The sequence below is a fragment of the Amia ocellicauda genome, chromosome 3 (assembly GCF_036373705.1).
Source record: "Amia ocellicauda isolate fAmiCal2 chromosome 3, fAmiCal2.hap1, whole genome shotgun sequence".
NCBI lineage: Eukaryota > Metazoa > Chordata > Actinopteri > Amiiformes > Amiidae > Amia > Amia ocellicauda.
The window spans coordinates 4,109,300-4,131,400 of NC_089852.1; the positions used below are offsets into that span (position 1 = coordinate 4,109,300).

General features: G+C 38.0%; 1 protein-coding gene across 1 annotated transcript in view; it reads right to left on the minus strand.

Annotated features, from left to right (window-relative positions):
• Positions 1 to 884: 884 nt before the first annotated feature.
• The window catches only part of hdac11 (histone deacetylase 11), a 33,542-nt gene continuing 12,325 nt past the window's right edge, over positions 885 to 22,101 (minus strand). Inside the window, exons 7-11 of the mRNA XM_066697785.1 lie at positions 19,043 to 19,119; positions 18,567 to 18,629; positions 7,687 to 7,783; positions 5,256 to 5,434; positions 885 to 4,136 (exon numbers count right to left, since the gene is read on the minus strand). Coding sequence (XP_066553882.1) covers positions 3,894 to 4,136; positions 5,256 to 5,434; positions 7,687 to 7,783; positions 18,567 to 18,629; positions 19,043 to 19,119 — 659 coding nt within the window. The 3' untranslated portion in view covers positions 885 to 3,893. The remainder of the gene's footprint in view (positions 4,137 to 5,255; positions 5,435 to 7,686; positions 7,784 to 18,566; positions 18,630 to 19,042; positions 19,120 to 22,101) is intronic.

Genomic DNA, 22,101 nt, shown 5'->3' on the forward strand with positions numbered 1-22,101 from the left:
TCGAGGAGCTTCCTGCGTTCCTGCAGCAGCAACACCTGAAGTTCATTCAAGGTTTGTAATTACTGCTTCTGCGATGATTACAATGAAGGCTTCCCTGTGGGCTTCATCTCCTTTTCATAATCACGTCTTTTGTCTTTGGATTTGCGAATGCTCGAGGTCCCTCCATGTACCTGATCGCAGGAGGATAACAGCAGCTTGTGAGCAACTCAACCCAGTTGGTTTAAACAGCGGCATCAGTGAGAAAATGGTTCTTCCAGCATTTGTTTTCTCTTTCCGACGACATTTAAGGAAATCAGAGTCGAGTTCATGTGTGAAAGCTGGGAATCTCACCTTAAACTTCGACAGTTGAAGCAAGATGGTCGAATGAAACATTAACATTAACCGCACACTGAAAAACACAGCAGTGTGAGTATGAGATAGCAATGCTGTTTTGTACAGTCACAAAAGTCAATCATTTCTTTAGAATTTATTTTGATGCATAGATTATGATTTTCCAAAAGCATTAAATATACATTTATATCTTTAAAAATAACAGTTTCAGTGGTTTCAAAGCCAAATGAAAAGCTTACAAATGCAATAGGTGGGTGTAACTAAAAAGACATTGCATTGTTTGTGCGGTACGCTTTGTGTCTGTGTGGGCTGGGAGTGATGTCAGGTGTCCAGCTGTTTGCTTGTGTCTCTGTAATGACAAAGGTTCCTGTGAAACACTTCATTATGCAGTTGGAAGTCAATGTTTTGAGACCACAGACTGGTATCCACTGGTCTCCACTGCTGTGGGTTCAATCTCTATTACTAGGATGGGAGAATTCATCATCACTAAACTTTACCTACCATCTCAAACTCCGAGACACTTTCTCTTAAAAGTCAAGACACGTCTCATCACATCAGTTTAAATCATTGGTTTTAATATATTAAGAGCACGGTTAAAAATAAATAACACAAAATGTACAAGAAAGGAACAATAGTTAACAAAAGTACTTATATTTGGCACAATTTGTTTCCTTGGGTACAATATTTTTATCAATATGCAGAATATAAACATTAACCTTTATCCGCTGAATATAAAGTGTCATAAATCAAACTCTCAAAAGCACACAATTACCCATTCCCTCACCTAGACTCGCTTATTCTGCAACCTTTCCAGTTCGGCTGGGGTGAAGCCTTTTACTTTTGGATCAGTTGGGAGATACTATGCTCATATTGTAGTGTACTGTGTGGGAAATATCTGGGATGGAGATAAATGAGAGAATATAAAACCTACATTTCTATAATACAAACAGGCAATATATTTCATTACAAACACAGAGCACAGACATCTTTTCACAACAAAATCTTTCTTAGCGGCATATCTGACCTGCTTTCCTAGATAAATCACGAATATGACCTAAAGATTCATAACATTGGATTTCGTGGCATATTAGTCTTGACTCGTATTTTCTCTGCATTGATCATTATTTCCCAAGCTAAGTGAAACAGACAAGTCTCCATTCATTTCGCCACAAAAAGCAGATGCTTCCTCTAAGGATGCCAAAAAGCTTAGAAGAGGAAAGTAGAAGAAAAAAACATATCCAATAAGGAATGCGCACCTGCAGCTCAGTTCCTCTGCTGTTAGTTATCTGAAATGATATTTGAAAGTGACTGCTTCAGTGGAGAGGAGCTACATGGTTAAGGACAGCAGGTACAACCATCACTTTAAAATCTGCCTCAGTTGTCCGGCAGGTGCAAGTCTTTTATTCGAAAGCGGTTACCTTTATTGAGGAAAGTAAACGTATATATTTCAAGGAGAAAAGGTGAAAAAGGAAAACCCACAAAAGATAAAAGCGTAACCAGACTTTACTTTATATAGCAAGTGTCCCACAGACTGAAGCCGAACTGTGTCACGAGGTGAAATAAATAATTTGGTTGAGAAGCATCGTGCCTTTGTAAAACATGAATGTCATGAGAATCCATTTAATGTTTTCAAATTAACGATAATTTAAGTGACAGATAAGAGCAAATGCGTGGCTTACTTAATACTGAGACATTAAATGTGCAACTAGACAGGGGTTGTATTTATTTCTACCAGGAAAGACCCTACATCCTTAAAAATATGCCCCTATGCCCTAAAATCCCATTGAAAGGAAGTTGGGTTTACTGGAGATCAGGCTTTCTTTCCATCAGAGAAAAGCAAACCCACCCCCTCATGAACTGGAGGTCAGACTGAAGACAGGTCAGATGGGCATGCTCTGCTTCTGGGACAGTAAATATAAACGTCACACTGGCCCAAATTAGGGAAAAAATGTGTTTAGCAACTTACAGAACACTAATAAATAATTGTGTAGCCCTGAGGGGCTAAGTTGGTTTCTATGAGGTGCAGTATTTGTAAAGCTGTATTTACTGTTGTGATATTCCTATATTCTCTAAAACAATTTCAAACATTATTAAAAGCCTATATATATTCTCTTCCATATTTCATCAAATGCTTGAAAGTTATGTTGTATCCCTGAAGTTCCCCCAAATTGGCTGTTGGTGAAGGCAATAAAGCACTGATCAGTATGTGATACTAAATGAAAAAGGTTGCATGAATAAGCAATCTAGAATACAATTCAGTGTAAATCTAAAAAAGGACTTACTCCTGGCAAGTGCATTTCAGTTTAGTGTTTCAACACACTGCACATGTTTACAAATCTCACAAACCCCAGCACTGATAAATAAGCATTAATAACCAGACTTTGCTCAATGTAGTTATTTTCACATTCGTTTCTTGTAACCACTCATCTTAAGGCAGCGTTTCATCATTCAAGGACTGCAGTGAATTCAAACTCAACGTATAACCATTAAAACCACATTTTATACAAAAATAACGTACTGAATAAACCCATCAGTTACAGGACTTAACAATCTTATCTTTTCTAACAGAATTTAGAACGCAAGATGTCATTCCTTATCTTAGAAAAATAAAACAACTGTCTTAAATATTATGTAAACAGAGGATACATCACTTTACTTGTGTCTCTTCTGAAAACATTATTAGTTCATCCCATTCTGAACTGCTTTTTAGTACCATCCAAAGGTCACATGATCAAATTAATTAGTTATCTCACAAGTTTGCAACAAATCTTTTGGGTTAAATGATGCATACATTGCTATTTTCCCCTTAAATGTGTGTTAAGAAACACGGCTAACTAAAACCTCTTAACGAGCTGAAGAGTTTTTCTGTCAGTGAAAGCATTTAAGATAACTCCGTTTCATTTTCTTTATTTATTCATAATTGGATTTTTGGTCCTCAAATAATTTGTCACATGATGTCAAACACAATTTACGAGAACATAACAAAATGGCAGCTTTTCATGCTTTGTTTTGACCGTTTGTTTTGATCATTTTCAAACTGTTACTGTTAACCTGATAGTTTAATTATTATGTTAATTATTTATATATTTGAAAATGTACACATTTCAAAGGAAACCATCCATATATGCAGCTGCCACCCTGTCTGGCTTGAAACTAAATAATAATCTTTCCGAAGTTCATTCCAACTCAAGAAGAAATAAAACAGGTATTCTTTGATGAAGTTAAAGATGTATACTGTAAATGTGACCTGAAATCTCCTTTTGGAATAACAAAACTCAAATCAATCTACGATTATTGCTTAGGTGATATAGCAATATTGTGAAGTTAGCCTGGAAGCTCTTCCTAAATATTATGTACAACGCTTCACCGTAAATGACAGCAGCTATCAATGAGAAAACACACTCCTCAAATATAAAGGAATACGTTGACCACTAAAACCAAATTAAACCTCAACATCCTCACCGAGGCAAAGAGAAAGGGGATCAGACATTAACAACCAAAGAGTTACCAGCTTTGCTTGGCAGGAAGAAACCGAAACGGGACGAGAGAATAGAAAACCAGGATCAGTGTGTAGAGAGTGCCGCGGCGGCAGACACAGACTTGCTCATCATCAGAGGCACGTGCGAGGGCCCCACAGCGCCCGCAGCCGAGTCACAGTCCACCAGCCCCTGATTGTGCAAGTTAATGATAGAGTCGGCTATTATCCGCGCCGTCCTCTTCTGATATCCCCCCGACGTCACCATGAGGATCGGTATCTTCCTCCCACGGGCAGCTCTGAAGATGATCTCATCCCTTTTAATAATGCCCTGGGTATTCAAAAGGAAGTTGTTGGTGTTTTGTTCCCCTTCTCCTCCCCCCCCCCACCCATCAATCAAAAGACAAGGGACTCAACGCATGTCAGGTATGCTTCTTTATGATCTTTCTTGCATATGCATTCATTCACAGAAGTTAGTTCCCTACTGCAGCCCGATTAGCACCCGTGCCGTATCTTACGGTATGGTGTGACATTCGCTCGGTGTGACAGCAGCGGGCCGTGGAGGAAGACTGGGGTGTAGAAGACTGTAAATTAGCCTTCCCTCTGGGGGAGGGGTGGTGACCATATCTGTCAGGTTGACGCTTTTGAGCCATTCTCTGCACGAATTACAAACCACTCCTATGAGCAAAACAAGGGTCTGCTGTTGTGTTTTCATGTTTCAAATAAATATGACGTGAACATGGAACAGTCCAGACACTAGATCATACTTAGGTTATACTACAATCAAGTACTGTGGAGTTTTTGTCTTTAAAAAAAATCTGCTTCACGGTACAATTAAAAAGGTGAAAAGCAGCTTCTGTAGCCGTTGACTAGCTAATGCAAATATATACAAGCATAAAAGATTGCCAGGTTACAGTGTATTATGGCCAGACTGCCCAGGTTGAATAATAAATTATTAAGAGCAGATTGACTGAGTGCCAGTGGATCGGTCAGATCTGGTAATAGTGGGCTGGGGGGGCATCCTCTCTTCCTATAATTGGGCAAATAAAAAGTGAGAGGAGGAGTAGAGGTGGATTAATCTGGACTAGGCTCTGCATTATGCATTATGACCTCATAGAGGATCTTGCAGAAACATCCATTCATTCATTCATTCATTCTCAGCACTAATTGAGTGGATAACTAGTTTTATTTTTTGAAGTTGCACACAAAACTAAGAATCAGGGATTGTGTAATATCCATCTATCTATAAATCCATCCCCCTTTTTAATTGAATTTGAAAAACAAGCGGGAAAGTCTAAAATGAAAAACACAGAACCAGTATCACACTGGTATTTCAACGCCCTGTATTAACACGACGTCTCCTCTGGCAGACAGGAAGCACGTGTTCAGTAATATTGATCGCAGCCCTTGGAGGCTCGGCACATCACCGCCAGCAGTGGTCTCTACACACCTGAGGCGAGATCGCCAGGCCTCCCAGCGGGTCTCCGTCCAGGATGTCGGTGCCGGCGTTGTACACGATGATGTCGGGTCTCATTTCGTTCAGCGCTCCCTCGGTGTGGAGCTCCACCTTCTGGAGATATTCCTGATCCTCGGTGCCCCAGTCCAGTTCCACCTTCCTCTTAATCGCCCCTGGAAGAGATCACGGTCATCTAAAGCAAGGCTGCACCATCAATTAATCAATCAATTTGTATTTGTATAGCGCCCTTCGGAGGGTAGCCACAGAGCACTTTACAGAGTGATAAACATACTACAGCAAAATGAAAAATAAGAATTGGTGCCCGTTATTGTAAAGTGTGAACAACATAAATATAGACATTTTCCCTTAATCTGTTCAGGACTTTGGGACACCCACACAATTTGCCAGAAAACGCTCCATGACTTCTGCATATTCTTAAGATACACTTATTTAACAGTGACCCCTGTGCTAGATACCAGCCAAGATCCAGGCGGCTGCACTAGCCCTGTGGAACGTGCCCCGCCAAGGCGTCCGTTGATTTCCTCATTATTAGTTCACAGTGCAAACAGCAGAGAGCTTTGCGGGGAGGACCGATTGTTTAATGCACAGGAAATGGGAGATCAATATTATCCCTCTAGAAATGGGAACATGTGCGTCTCCCTGCTCTTCTGAGATTCTCCCGAATGTGAACGTTCTCCAACTGACTTACTTAGAGAATAAGTGACTGTTTGTACAGTTTGGGAGAAAACAGCCGACAATGACATCTGGAGGCGGTAACTGGGAAAGAGCTGCACATGGTATTTATTGTTCATTGTATTTGATGACATGTTGTGATCTCTTCTGAATTTAATTATTGTTAATGATAAAGTTCAAGTATATTGTAACGATATAGGCCCCTCCCCCTTTGGGTATTAGCCTCTTTCTCAGATAACCAGGGTTGCCAACCTAACGTTCGCTGGGTTTCTAATAAAATGCAGCATGAAAAAGTCTATTCCGGTTTAGAAAACTAAGACTACTGTATCTGCATCTCTGAGTTTCAATCCTCTCGTCACGATGCAAAATCATTAAATTTAATTAGCACTGTCACCCATACAGGTGTCTCAAACCGTGCATCTTCTTCCAATCCTAATAAACCACACACCTGCCACAAAACTCTCTGTAAACACATTAGTAATTGAAACGCAGACGCCTCTGTTTATCATGTTTCTTCACGGAATGCTTTTCACGAGCAGTTCATTAAAATATGAGCACTTATCTGATTAATCAAGTGATTATTTCATGTATATTTATGTAGTCTTCATTGCAAACATTGCCTTGGAGATTGTTTGTGTAATTGGAATTTATTGCCCTTTCACAGCCGCACAATGGCGACTCCGCTGGGAGGGCAACAGAGGTGTTGACGCACAGACGTCTCGCAGTGCCGGTACTGCTCAGGAACGGGTGAGATTTCTGATTCAGAGTCGCGTCCGTCATGTAAGAAGAAGGATCCGCAATCAGGGCTGGTTGGCCAATGAATCATTTAAACTTTACGATGTAGGGAGAGCAGGAAACTCGGGCAAAAATAAATAATCACAGAAAGAGGAGAACCAAAAGAGGGCGCCACAAGGTGCATTAACTACGGTATCAAAGCTGGCCACACTGTCCTGTACTTCAGATTGCCAGAGGTAAAACATCAACAACAAAAGTGTAACATCCCCCTCTACTGAAGAAGAAAACTGAATAAAACAGTGCTTGTAAAACAGGTTGACAATGTTATACTAAGACTAAAGGCTTCTTTTAAGCTTTAATTTTAAATAAAGTGTAGAAACAAACTGTGCATCTGTTATCACATTATCTGCCATTGAGGATAACTATCTATCTACTAACTGAGGAAACTGAACCTTTTCACTCTGGAACAGAGGAGACTACGTGGGGACTTGATTCAAGTCTTCAAAATCATGAAAGGCATCGACCACATCAAAACAGAGGAGCTTTTCCAGATCAGCAGGGACACACGCACCCGGGGACACAAATGGAAATTGGGCTTCAAGGCAATCAAGACAGAAAACAGGAGACACTTCTTCACACAGAGAGGCGTCACAATCTGAACAAACTCCCCAGCAATGTGGCTGAAGAGACAATTTGGGAACATTCAAAAACAGACTGGATAGGATCCTTGGATCACTTAGTTATTAATGGACACCAAACGAGCACGATGGGTTGAATGGCCTCCTCTTGATTGGAAACTTTCTTATTTTCTTATTATGTTCTGCTTAATAGTGAAGCTGTAGAGAGAAGCATCTTGCAAACATCTTGGGGGGCCTTCATCCAGCCGTGGATCGATACGGGCTGACAGTGACGATGATCCATATGTGTTTTTCATTCACTGTTTCGTAAACGTAACTTCCAGTAAAGGCAGCCTTTAATATCAGAATTCATGACTTACGTTTTGCATAACCATCTCCAGGATAAATGTATCTGTTGTAGGCGTCCATGATGTAAACCCTTTTGTCGTCCAAGAAGTCTCTCTCATGTCCATTTCCCTAGAAAATAGGAAGGTGGGTCTTTGTTAATGGTTAGTATGAAAAGCATGACGTACATTGAATTTTAGGTCAAGGCTGATGGCAGCACAGGATAGATACTGAGTCATGAAAAGAATATATTAAAATATTGGGAAATAACATGTACATATGTGTGTGTGTCTTGTCTATACATTCTGAAACCGTATAAAAATGTAGACAAAGCACACATGGCATCTGAAATAAGACTGAAAAAAATGTCTGTGAATTTTTGTATATTATGTGTTTAATAAAATGTATGTGTACAAAAATTGTTTCAAAGGATATGACTTCCATGAACTCAAAAGGTTAAAGGAAGTCCAGACCAAGTGCAGATAGCTAAACATTTCTATATCTTTTACTGAAGGTCAGACTAAGTGAGATGTAAGACGATGCTTGAGATATTATAGAGTGATCTATGTTCGGTGGTTTAGTGTTCTGTGCTGTTGAAAGAGAGAGGGGGGGAAGAATTTATTTCTTGTGGATATATGTTTACAACCGAAGATTATGCCTGACTTCCTTGGTGTCATTTCTTCGTAGATCCGCCAACTAAACAACTTTACCTCGCCTCTTTGTGTTTCTGGCATGTTGTTTGTTTATAAGAAACTGAAGGACAGTATTTGTTTATGTTGCAAAAATATAATAATTTAACTTTACCTAAGGTCCTTACATTTTATTCGGTTCTCATTTATTTCTAGTTCTGCAACTTGAATATATCTCATATAAACACTGCTAAAGGCACTTTTAAATAAAGTTTTGTTTTGTTTGTTTTGTTTTTCTCTTGAGAGAAATTAAAGCTCTTAACAGTCCCCTGGGTTTAAATATTTGGTCTGTAATGTAATATTTGTGGATAATTTTGTTTGTATATAAACATATACAGCTATTAGTGCTTAGAGATTTCCTTGTGCTCTGTTTAACATAATTAAAAGTTTGTACATTACAGACAGATACTGATTTAAAAACTGAAAAACTAAAAAAGTTAAATTAATTTTAGTTGTGAGCAAAACTAAATATTCAAAGCGGTTAAGTATGTAGATGTCATGTATTAATTCTGAGATGTATAAATATAGATACATACATAATAAAATACTTGTAAGTTTCCTCCTTAAAAAAAGCTTTGAAAAGCAGTGTGGCAAAGTAGGAACAACATTCACTTTGTTAAGAAAGGAGACCTTGAAACGGACACACAGGATCAATAAATGAGCGCGTAGGTGGATTTCATTTTGATGTTAAATAGCACCTTATAAACAGCTGACGAAGAAAAGCTAAAATCCCCTCTTGACTATTCCCCGGGGATTCGCTCTCCTAACGACAATGAAGATGCCTCTTGCTCACAATCTACGAGCCTTGTCTTCACGTCTGAAATCGAAGATCATTTCTTGAATCCGCCATCCAAGACAACACGATTTTCCTAATACTTCAGAAAACAATGAGTATCTAAGTTCACCCTCCACATTTGACTAAACATGGTCTGTAAATCCAAAGCCATTTGTACTGTCAATAGAAATCTCTGCTCCGTTTGCATTTACAACAACAATGAACTATAACATGCACATATTCCAGTACAAGAGCCGGGCATATTTCTGTACTTAGTGAGTGATCACTATTGTGTATTCTTCAGTTGTTACTGGGTGTGATTAATCAGAAAAATCACCACATTACATGCACTATTTCAAATCATTGCATTTGTCTTTTGCATTGACATTTATATGTTGTATTAAAACCGTATCCCTATAAACAATTTGGAACAATTGAACTGAGGTTTTACAGAGTTTGTTTATCCTAAATACCAACAGACTTCTCTTGCTATTCCTTATCAGAGGCCACCATGCCATTAAAACACAAGACATCCTGAGAAACACAGAACAGGGGCTGGTGGGTAATGCGGTAATTAGAGATTTTCAGGCTAAACTGAAAAAATCCATCATCTTCAAAGCACCCGTATTCAAAACAAAGCATTAAGGACAAAAATAATTAAAACAGGAACTTTATTAATGGTTTTGTTACTTGGATACAACAAGAGAAGAAAGCAAGATAAAAAGCACGGGATCCACCCGGCTCATACCGATTGGTCTCACCGATAAATACAGAGACGATGCTTCAAATCTGAGCACCATATGCATGAAGCTTGGGGTACCTATAAATCTCAGAGCCCTGCTGTCAAATAAATTACACTGTGTTTGCAAGACACACCAACAATGCCAAAATTAATCCTCTTACTCTTCTAACTGTGAGATAAAGCATGCACTGCTCACTTGTGGATTGGCCTGAAGGAGGTATAGTTACTGTTCATTTGTAGCCATGGATTCATACATTTCTAATGAGGTAAGAGGAAAAACACAACTGTTTATAAACTTATTTCAGGTGATAAAGAGTCTATGGCCACCAAGAATGGGAAAATGCAGAAGGATTATAACTAGAGCAAGATTACAATCTGATGTATTAGAATTTCCCCAAATAAGCATCTCCTGGTAATGACTATTATAGGTGTGACCTCAAAACTAAATAAACGGGTTATCATTGTTTTATTAGAAACATAAAGTTTACAATTGAGAGGAGGCCATTCACCCCATCGTGCTTGTTTAGTTTCCAATAATAACTAAGTGATCAAGGATCCTATCCAGTCTGTTTTTGAATGTTCCCAAATTGTCTCTTCAGCCACATCGCTGGGGAGTTTGTTCAGATTGTGACGCCTCTCTGTGTGAAGAAGTGTCTCCTGTTTTCTGTCTTGAATGCCTTGAAGCCCAATTTCCATTTGTGTCCCCGGGTGCGTGTGTCCCTGCTGATCTGGAAAAGCTCCTCTGGTTTGATATGGTCGATGCCTTTCATGATTTTGAAGACTTGAATCAAGTCCCCACGTAGTCTCCTCTGTTCCAGAGTGAAAAGGTTCAGTTTCCTCAGTTAGTAGATGGATAGTTATCCTCAATGGCAGATAATGTGATAACAGATGCACAGTTTGTTTCTACTCTTTATTTAAAATTAAAGCTTAAAAGAAGCCTTTAGTCTTAGTATAACATTGTCAACCTGTTTTACAAGCACTGTTTTATTCAGTTTTCTTCTTCCGTAGAGGGGGATGTTACACTTTTGTTGTTGATGTTTTACCTCTGGCAATCTGAAGTCCAGGACAGTGTGGCCAGCTTTGATGCCGTAGTTAATGCACCTTGTGGCGCCCTCTTTTGGTTCTCCTCTTTCTGTGATGGGTGAGAAGGTTCAGGTCCCTCAGTTTCTCAGTAGGACATTCCCTTCAGACCTGGAATAAGTCTGGTTGCTCTCCTCTGAACTGCCTCTAGAGCAGCGATATCTTTCTTGAAGTGTGGAGCCCAGAACTGTCCACAGTATCCAGATGAGCTCTAACTAATGCATTGTTTTTATTGAAAAATGCCAAGTATCAATTACCAAATAATGGAAGTAAAGCCAGTATGTATTCCATGCTGCATATAAAACAGAATTCCACTATGAAATTTAAGATGTCTACTCATCCTGAAGGCTCGATTTATAGTATAGCAAATTCTGAGTGAACACAACACAAATGTGACAACACCTTTACAAAAAGTACATCTGCTGAGCAGTTTGAAAAAGCAGAGACATCATTGTGATTTACAGTGAGGGAAAAAAGTATTTGATCCCCTGCTGATTTTGTACGTTGCCCACTGACAAAGAAATGATCAGTCTATAATTTTAATGGTAGGTGTATTTTAACAGTGAGAGACAGAATAACAACAAAAAAATCCTGAAAAACGCATTTCAAAAAAGTTATACATTGATTTGCATGTTAATGAGGGAAATAAGTATTTGACCCCTTGGACTTAGCACTTGGTGGCAAAACCCTTGTTGGCAATCACAGAGGTCAGACGTTTCTTGTAGTTGGCCACCAGGTTTGCACACATCTCAGGAGGGATTTTGTCCCACTCCTCTTTGCAGATCCTCTCCAAGTCATTAAGGTTTCGAGGCTGACGTTTGGCAACTCGAACCTTCAGCTCCCTCCACAGATTTTCTATGGGATTAAGGTCTGGAGACTGGCTAGGCCACTCCAGGACCTTAATGTGCTTCTTCTTGAGCCACTCCTTTGTTGCCTTGGCTGTGTGTTTTGGGTCATTGTCATGCTGGAATACCCATCCACGACCCATTTTCAATGCCCTGGCTGAGGGAAGGAGGTTCTCACCCAAGATTTGACGGTACATGGCCCCGTCCATCGTCCCTTTGATGCGGTGCAGATGTCCTGTCCCCTTAGCAGAAAAACACCCCCAAAGCATAATGTTTCCACCTCCATGTTTGATGGTGGAGATGGTGTTCTTGGGGTCATTCCTCCTCCTCCAAACACGGCGAGTTGAGTTTTTGCCAAAGAGCTCGATTTTGGTTTCATCTGACCACAACACTTTCACCCAGTTCTCTGAATCATTCAGATGTTCATTGGCAAACTTCAGACGGGCCTGTACATGTGCTTTCTTGAGCAGGGGGACCTTGCGGGCGCTGCAGGATTTCAGTCCTTCATGGCGTAGTGTGTTACCAATTGTTTTCTTGGTGACTATGGTCCCAGCTGCCTTGAGATCATTAACAAGATCCTCCCGTGTAGTTCTGGGCTGATTCCTCACCGTTCTCATGATCATTGAAACTCCACGAGCTGAGATCTTGCATGGAGCCCCAGACTGAGGGAGACTGACAGTTATTTTGTGATTCTTCCATTTGCGAATAATCGCACCAACTGTTGTCACCTTCTCACCAAGCTGCTTGGCGATGGTCTTGTAGCCCATTCCAGCCTTGTGTAGGTCTACAATCTTGTCCCTGACATCCTTGGACAGCTCTTTGGTCTTGGCCATGGTGGAGAGTTTGGAATCTGATTGATTGATTCCTTCTGTGGACAGGTGTCTTTTATACAGGTAACAAGCTGAGATTAGGAGCACTCCCTTTAAGAGAGTGCTCCTAATCTCAGCTCGTTACCTGTATAAAAGACACCTGGGAGCCAGAAATCTTGCTGATTGATAGGTGATCAAATACTTATTTCCCTCATTAACATGCAATTCAATGTATAACTTTTTTGAAATGCGTTTTTCTGATTTTTGTTGTTGTTATTCTGTCTCTCACTGTTAAAATACAACTACCATTAAAATTATAGACTGATCATTTCTTTGTCAGTGGGCAAACGTATAAAATCAGCAGGGGATCAAATACTTTTTTCCCCTCACTGTAACCAGGAAAGATTGGTCTTAAGCCTATTTTACTCTAACTGGCTGTGTTAAATTATAAAATAAACTAGCAGTGTTTTAGACTGTATATCATTGACTAATAAAATCATATATGCAAGCCATGAAATTGACCTAATTCCTTCCTTCAATGATGCACTGCACTGATGGAGCAGTGGTCCTTAATTGGTGAATAATTTTGCTCAACTTTTACACTGTTTACCTAAACAGTGCAGAGGAAGCATTTTTCATACTTCCATGCAGATTTAACAGTCTTTTGTTCCTCGTGCAGCATTCATGAATTATTTACCGAGCGGGAATATTGATCTGATCTCCTTGTCTTGTTCCGTCAATAGGTAAGAGCCATAATTGTAATCAAGCCTTGTTTCAAACTGCATATGACAGTTTTGGGTTCCGTCCAAGGGCCGCCCGAATCTCAGGCCGTGGACACTTTTAATTCGATAGAAAGGCAAAACTGCTGTGAGTGCCAAACTAGGAGGGTCATTACGTATAACAATAGAGAAAAAGTACCAATCACTTGATCAAGCAGCACTAATTAAAACCTATTTTATCATGAACCTGAATTTACCAAACATACAGTTCACATCTCCATGAATGTCCAATCTCCATATAAATCATATCGGGTATTCTAGACTGTTTTCTTTCCAGGAATTAATTGACATTCATTTCTTGTAATTAAGCTTTCAAATGTTCTAATATAAAGACAGAGCCAACTGTAATGTGGCGTGACATTTATTATCATGCAAATTATTTAGTGCAGATTAAAACGATTAATCTCAACGATAACATTTATATTCCCAAAAAATAATAATCACAAACACTTCACATCATAATCAAATAATTTCAAATGGACAATTTCACAAGCAAGAACAGGACTGTCTGGGAGCTCAAGACAATATGATCTAGCTATATTTAGGCTACTTATATGTTTTAGTTCTTCCTGCACAAGGTGATGACAGAAACCACAACTATATCATTCAGAAATGAAGTGATAATATTTCCAGGCCAGAGTATTTTTATATATATATAGAAAGATAAGTAATCCCACAAATGTCCAGATGATAAACAGTTCACCGAGAAGACCATAAAGGTTATATGAGGTACAACTGAACGTCACTGGCTGATTTAAGAGTCAAAGCTGCCATGTGTATATCATCACTTGACTGAACTCTGCAATATCTTCATAAAAGATCACAAAAAAGGTCACGCTGACATTAAATACAATATTGAGGGGTATACCGAGGTATTGTAAATTCTTCTCCCCCTCTACACAACGTACTTTAAGCCTCTACCACTAACAGGGAACTGTGCTGATGCTTGCGGTCTATTTATAAATGCCACATCTTTTATTTCCAAAAGGTACAATGTGACTTTGGTGAAGAACTGCATTTGAAGGGAACTCACTGAAGCAAAGCAGATCTAATTTCTTGTCGTCTTCTTCTACTGCCCTGGTATTTAATATGTGTCACAAGGAAAGACTTTGATATTGTTGCAGTTCATATCTCTGATCAAAGACTTTGGGTAAAATGAAAAGTGGGTACTATATTTTCCAAACAAAGTATAGAGCATATTTCTTATTTAAAAATACACTTTGCATTTCAGAAAAACGTGCCTATGCACTGTACAGTATATCAATGAAAAAGAATTGCTTCAGAATTAAAAATAAAATGTCAATATCAAAAGACTATAAGGGAAAAACGTATCACATTTAAATGTAACAACCTTTCAATATGGTTTATATCAGCGGTCCCCAACCTTTTTTGCACCACGGACCGGTCTCATATATACAATATTTTCCCGGACAAGCTGCTGTCCGGGGGGGAAGGTACCGGTCCGTGTCCGTGGTTGGGGACCACTGGTTTATATGACAGTAATTATTCTCTAATTTCACTTGCCACATATGTGATCTGGATTATTCTCTGGTGTTTCTTTCTAGAATCCTACTTGCCTCTGTCAGCGACACACTTCTGTAAACACTGCTCCTAAAAAGCCTTTCTGATTCTTCGCATTGCTCACCTCGGACAAGCTTTCTGTTTTTAGCAAGTTTAGCTGGAATATCTGCTCAGCTGGGCAAACAACGTCAGCTGCCCCAAAAAAACAAAACAAAGGGGAATCAAACGCTGCACTTCTGTACAGCGTTAATCTACATTCATTTCGACATACTTCAAGAGGATGCCATTTGCTAATTAAAATGTTGTGAGACAAAAGCTATTAATCGTAATCACGCTCATTCGTTTCCTCTCCATATCTGGAAGGAGCCGGTTTTGTACATGGAAAGCCAAGCCTCCTATTGCAGGTGCAAACAAGGCGATTGTGCTTGTTTTAAACACAACCAATTGCTCGATTGTCAGAGTTTATTTTGAATTATGTTTTATTAATGTTATGGGTTTTACACATAGAGGTTTGCTTTTAATTGACTTAATTATGTAAGAAAAATAATGCAGCCAGCTTACTGATAGCCAAATACAGCATTAAAACTTAATCAGTTAAGTAATAAGTGAAACGAAGGGAGACACCATTCTACTTCTCCTAGCTTCACCAAACGTACAGATCTGAAAAGCATTGACTGTGGACCTCTGACACTAGAAATGGAAGATGAGGAGATATCAACCTCCCTGTGTGGGATGATTTCCACCACATGATGGAGCTGACACACAGAGAGCAGCTTTCCTCAATAACTCAGCGTTCATTGACGGCTTCAATACTAGGAGTTAATGCCAAAGTGAGAGACACTAACTGGGTCACAGAAAACTTATTTGTTTTCAGTTTCCAACTCACAGACACACGGCTCAGAAGCAACATCACACAGCGATGTACAACAGGGATGGATCTGAAAATGGTGTCCATTACTGAACGAGGAACGGTATTGACTGGTGATTGTCAGTGAAAGGCTTACAAATATTTGATGTCTGTCCCTTTCAACATCTTGTTTATTTGTAGTGTTAAAAAGGAGTCTAGTATTTTTTAATCATTATCTTAAATGTCACATTTCTTGCTTATATTGGTGTCTCAAGCAGTTTGTCAATCAACACATAATATTAACTTCCACTGAGAATGTACATTTACTAATTATAATCCCTTAGCACTGAAGTAAAGGAGGTACCGAAGAAAGCATTATTCCTTTTGGAAAGCGTCTCTACAACCAGCAGGTTTAATATTCTCTTGAACATAAGAAGGAAAACAGCCCTGTCACAATAAACAGCAGGAAATACGAAAATGTATTTACTTACTACAGATTATTAGATTCTGAACAAGAGCCAAGAGACGGTTTGACAAATCTGCATTCTAAACACAGACAAACAGATTACTAACAAAACCAGCCAAACCCAAAATGCTAAATTCTTAAGACCTTCAAACTGCAGTTATCTTGTCATGCAGACAGCTTGGAGGAAGTATGTTATTGTGGCTGCAAGAAATAACCGTGGAAGTTCCCAGTTAGTTTGACTGAATCCATGAAACACGGGCTGCCATGGATGATGGATGTTTAGAGACTTCTGCTGACATTGAAGATGTATGCGGCTGCAACAAATCAATTAACTGCTGTGTGTTTAAAGGTGTAAGTTGAATACGGTGGGAAACCCTTCGAATCAAACAGCTAATTACATACAACATAACTTATGCCATACACTTTTCTTGTTATATATTTATCTATATATCATTTGTAGTCTAAATTTCAGTTAAACGACAGTATCTACGATTGTACTGTTCAACACCAATAACCTTGCACTACTGTCTGGTTTAATAACATATACACTTCAAGTGTGCAGCAACAAACACAAACCATATTTTTATATTAGAAATGCTACTTGAAGCCCTTCACTACACATTATGTTAACCTTCTAATACTACAAGTGCTGTAGGGAGAGAAAATGTAAGTACCCTAACATAGATAACGTTTTAAAAAAGAAAACATACATAAAACTAAATGTAAAAAGGTAAAGACTACAAATGTTCTTTCAAAGCTGCATTAAAAAGATCCACCACACAACTTTAGTAATTCAATAACAAGGCTATATGCCTTTCAGTTGCTGTGCTTAATAATATCTGGAACCTTCACTGTACATGGAAAAAAAGTGTAAAAAACAACCACAATGTTGTTAATCACAGCGTTTTAAAGTACTTTAGTGCCAGGAAACCAACCGCTACATTCCACAATGCAAGAGCATAAGAAGATACATTTTAACAATCTGAAGTCCTTGAAAATGTTCAATAATTATGTGCAATTACCTTAACGCACTTTACAGACCATCAATACAGGAACATTCCTGGGTAACGTTGTGCATCATTTTGCTATCAGAAATACTTATAAAAAAGTGGGCCCACTTTAATTATACAATTTCAATTTAATATCTTTGAATAAGGGGCTCAATTTAACTGACTTCTCAATTTTCATGGTTCAGGGGAAACTTCAACAGTAACGGTGAACGGTACAATTTATTAAAAATGCTGCGACACATAAGACTTTTAAAAGGTGAATAAAATCAAGATAATGAAGTTGGGAGTACTTTATTCTATTAAGTTTATCTTAATTTACATTTTAAAATACATTGAGCTCTGTAGTGGCATGAGAATTCATTACACTTTCTCCTTGCAAAAGCAATATGTCTCTCATCTGTCATCTCCTAAAAAACAGGAAACCAGGCAAAGGGAAATGAGGAAGTAGGAAGGAAGTCCGAATGACAGTACAAAAAAAAAGGAAGCAACCTCATATGGCGCTGTAAACCCTGTACCCCAGCAAACCAATGCACAAAATAATTAGATAATTTCTAAGATAGACACTATGAGGTAGATGCATTGAAATCACACACAAGCAAACAACACTGGTTAAAGCACAATAATAACACAATGTCTAACACTCCACAAATCCGCATGGTGCTTTCTAACTGTGAATTCTAACCAATGAGGCGATACTGTTTACTTCCAGTGCTGACTAACCTGGTGTTCAGTTGACGTTCCTACAACGTTTATAACAGATTGACAAGGAAAGAAATACATAAAAAGCTTGCCATGTAAAAATACAAATGTGAATCAAAATTAAAAATCCCAGAAAGAAACCAAGAGGGTGATATTATTCACCCAGTCTTCTTATCCTCTCAGTATCTTTCTGACTATAGTGAAGATGAGGTTTGACTATAGGGAGAAATAGCTCTATCATAAAGTCTACTCCTATATAATATCAATAACATGTTCAGAGAGGCAAGCACAGGTTCATCTCACATTTCAATCACATAGGATCAGATAACAGGATAAAGCTTAATCACTATTCAATCGATATTTATATTTCTACATCAAGTTATTCTATTCGTGGGTTACTCCCCACAGCGTCCCAGGACATGAGATCTAATTCCTGGAGTAAGAACAACCCTGGAGAGCTGACAACTTAAAAACTGATGTGATTTCCAAATGTAATATAAAATAAAGCACAAGCTTTTTGTTGCAAAGTTAACCCTGTGTGTATTGATTTTGTTTTTGTTTTGAACCAATAAAGCACCGGATTGATTTTGATACTTAGCTGGGGATTATCTTGTCTTCTGACAAAAACAACATTGAGAATGACTGTTGCTTACCTGATGTGCATCCAGATCAATAATTGTGGCCTTGGATACACCTTCGACTCTCTCGAACAAAAACTGTGAAGTTATGAGCGAAAATGAGACAATAATTCATTAATTCATTAATTATTCATTGTAATTAAACTCGATATTCTGACAAGCATGTTTTAGTGATATGTGCTATATATATATATTTATAAAACATTCTCTCTTTATTTGTGATATGTACATAACCTAATATATACATATTTTTTAAGTTGGTGGTTTGTGTTTTTTACTTTTAATGATCTCCTATGTTTTCAAAATAAAAGTTAATCTTTTAAATCTATGATGCGATGTATGTTAACGAACAAGCCGAAAGTAACAGAAAATGAAATGTATACATAAGTAATACCATTAACATGTGTAGTCATATAACATGCTTACACTAATATACCGTATCCATGAATCATGCTTTAATAATAATTATAAACTAAGCAGACATGTCTTACCTTGATAGCTAATGTAATATCAGCATAGGCACAAAACCCACCACCCTTATCACTGGAGCAATGATGGAAGCCTCCTCCTAAAACAGAGTTATACTTATTAGAGATCTAGACAGCATTATTTTTAGTCATTTTAAGTCAAATAACTTCACTAACTTGTGATTATTCTCCATCTACTGAATGTGTCAATATTATGTGGCACCTATTTTTCTCTACATCAGAAAAACGACAACACGAGGGTCAACTTGATGAAGGGATGATAAATTACATGTCCCTACAGGGACTTTTCTCTTTGACTTTGTTACATTCTTTGTTGCATTACATTCATACATTTGTTTTTCCTTCTTCAGAAAAGTTTCGTTGACTTAACAGTGCAGAACGTCCTTTAGAAAGGTTCCCCTAAAGGTGGGGATGCTTTCCTTTGGGGGAGTCCCTGAACTCCATGAATACACCTTTCAATTCAATCCTGTCCTACTGGAAAGATAATCCATGCCGATGATGGACGCCCTCGTCTCTATAAAAATAATGTGTATCGTTGCAAAACAACAGGCGCGTTTCCCTGATTCATCAGAAGTGAGTCCAGGAAGCGGCCGAGTCAGCAGGAACCACACCGAGGAGAGAAATGTCCCTCTGTTTCTCACAGTGAGGAAAGACAAGAGAGAGGTGGGTCTAGATAGCTCTGGGAAAACATACGGTTCAGGAAAGATCCTAAGTGGGAATTAGTATATCTGTGTCATGAAAAATAAACTATATATATTTATGATGAAGACTGAGAAACCACTTTTTATTAAACTAATAAAACATATTTTATTACTTTTTTTCCCCCTAAATGACAGTAAGTGATGTACATTGACATTTTAAAGTACTGGTTTAAAAGGGAAGGATAAAATTATTGAGAATGAAAGTATTCTAATAATATATTAGCATGGCTGGGCACATGGATATATAAAAAAAAAAAAAAATGCTCCAATGAAACTTCATAGGCTGCCTAATAAAATAAATATTGAAAAAGTGGTGACAGATCGATTCAAAGTGAATACTGTGCTCTACATTCGAAGACCATCGGTGCGTAATTCCAGTCCGAGAGTCGTGTTAGTATTAGTGATGACAACAGAATGATCACGGTTTAACATGTGTAGAGTTATAAAAGAAAATGAGTCCAGTAATATACGTTTGGAACAGATGTCTACCTATTTGGTTGTTAGATTTAGCTTCTTTTACTACATGTCCAAAGTGAGGAATAATTAAAAATACATAGCTTGAGGCTGGACTATAAATACATTCATAACTCAAAGTATCTAACATAGACACCCGTTGTAATTAACTTATTTTATTTTCTTAATTGCCATTTACAAAGAGAGAGGTATTAACAGACCAGGCAAAATGACTCCAGTTCACCAGTCACTTTTTAAGGAACAGAGCCTATTTACAGTGAATATGTGTTACTACCATCAGAAAACAAACAAAACTATATATTATACATATTTGTATTGATTTGCAATTGGTACATATTCCATCGTATTCTTTTTCCAGTAAATTCATTCTATTTTGTGTATTCTATTTTATATTTCTAAATCAGCTACGTATTCTGCTCTGCCACTGAATTTGTCTCCTGGAATTTATTAACATAATCCACCTACCTGCCTATAAAGATACTATCTTTCATCTAGTCAGCAACCCATCACCTACTTTTATTTTTAGGCCCATCCTAAGCCCTTTGGGTGCCTACACTCTAAAATAACTGCGCTAAAAATACCACCCGACATGTTGTTGTTGTTGTTGTTTTTTTCTCTCCATCAAACATATATTCATTTTTATTCATGTGTTTTCAGACATCCTAGCAGGGTTTGCTCATCCTGGGAGATCAAATCTATTATGTTTTACAAAGAACGTATTTAGAGGTGTTAAACTCCAAAGCATAAAGCACTTCAAGCATTTTTGTTAAGGTCAAATTCAACTAAGTTAATAACAAACCCTGCTCGCCTTGGGCTGATCTGAAACCGGATTCCTATTCCCTCTCTTGTTTGGTATGCATGTATCGTAAACCCCATCCTGTGAAATGTGTTTTTATGCTGGAGTAGTGCCAAACCTTGGACAATAAAATAAATGTATGGATTTGGTTTTACATTTTTAGATACAACAAGGGCAAATACGTGGTCGTTCATGTTTGATGTTTTACTTTCTTCGACTTGATTAACAGGGATAATTTCCGTCAGTGTTTCTTCTATTTTATTGTGTGACTAAAGCATGCCTTTGAAGACTTTATTTGGCCATAGTCGGAAGGATTCTGACCATTTATTTCCATTGTAAAGTCATTCCAATGTTTTATAATTCATCATCAAGTCATTAATTCACTGAGGCCAGGCTAGACTAGATTGTCTTTTAATGTCAATGAGACATTTTAATTTCAAAGACCACAATTATAAGTGACATATTTACACACATCCAATATAGTTTTCATGGTCAGACTATAAAACGCTCTCAAATGTACATCTAGAAGTAATAATTGATACATTAAACGAGGCAATTCAATGTTTTTTGACCATAATATAAGTGAATTTAATTTCATAAGCCTTGCTCTGCAGCACATTGGTAGATGGTGTAGCAAGGATAAAGTGCCAGTTTGTAAAATCTAAACAAAACTCTCCATTTGATTTCTGCCTTAAAATAATGGAAAATGGAAAGTTATTGCAATGACTGTTAAGAAAAGCATCCATATGCATATAATGACAGAAGTCTCTTGCCTGTTATGGTAAATGTGTGCTTTATGAATAAGCCCTGATGCGTGGAAATCGTATTGCTTTTGTGAAGAGGTTTGAGAACACGTTTTGAGTTGGTTTCTCTTGGTGTTGCCTGACCATTTGTAGGGCCCTATTGTTATGAAGAATAAAACTATGTAAGAAACAAAGCAACAGACAGATAATGGGAAACATGGAACTCAATGTTCCTTGATAGATTGGCAAGTATGGAATTTAAATGAGGAATGTTAGAACATCAAGGTTTATGTTTCAAACAAGCAAAACTGAGTAACATCTCTCACAGGAGCCAATATCACCCAAGCA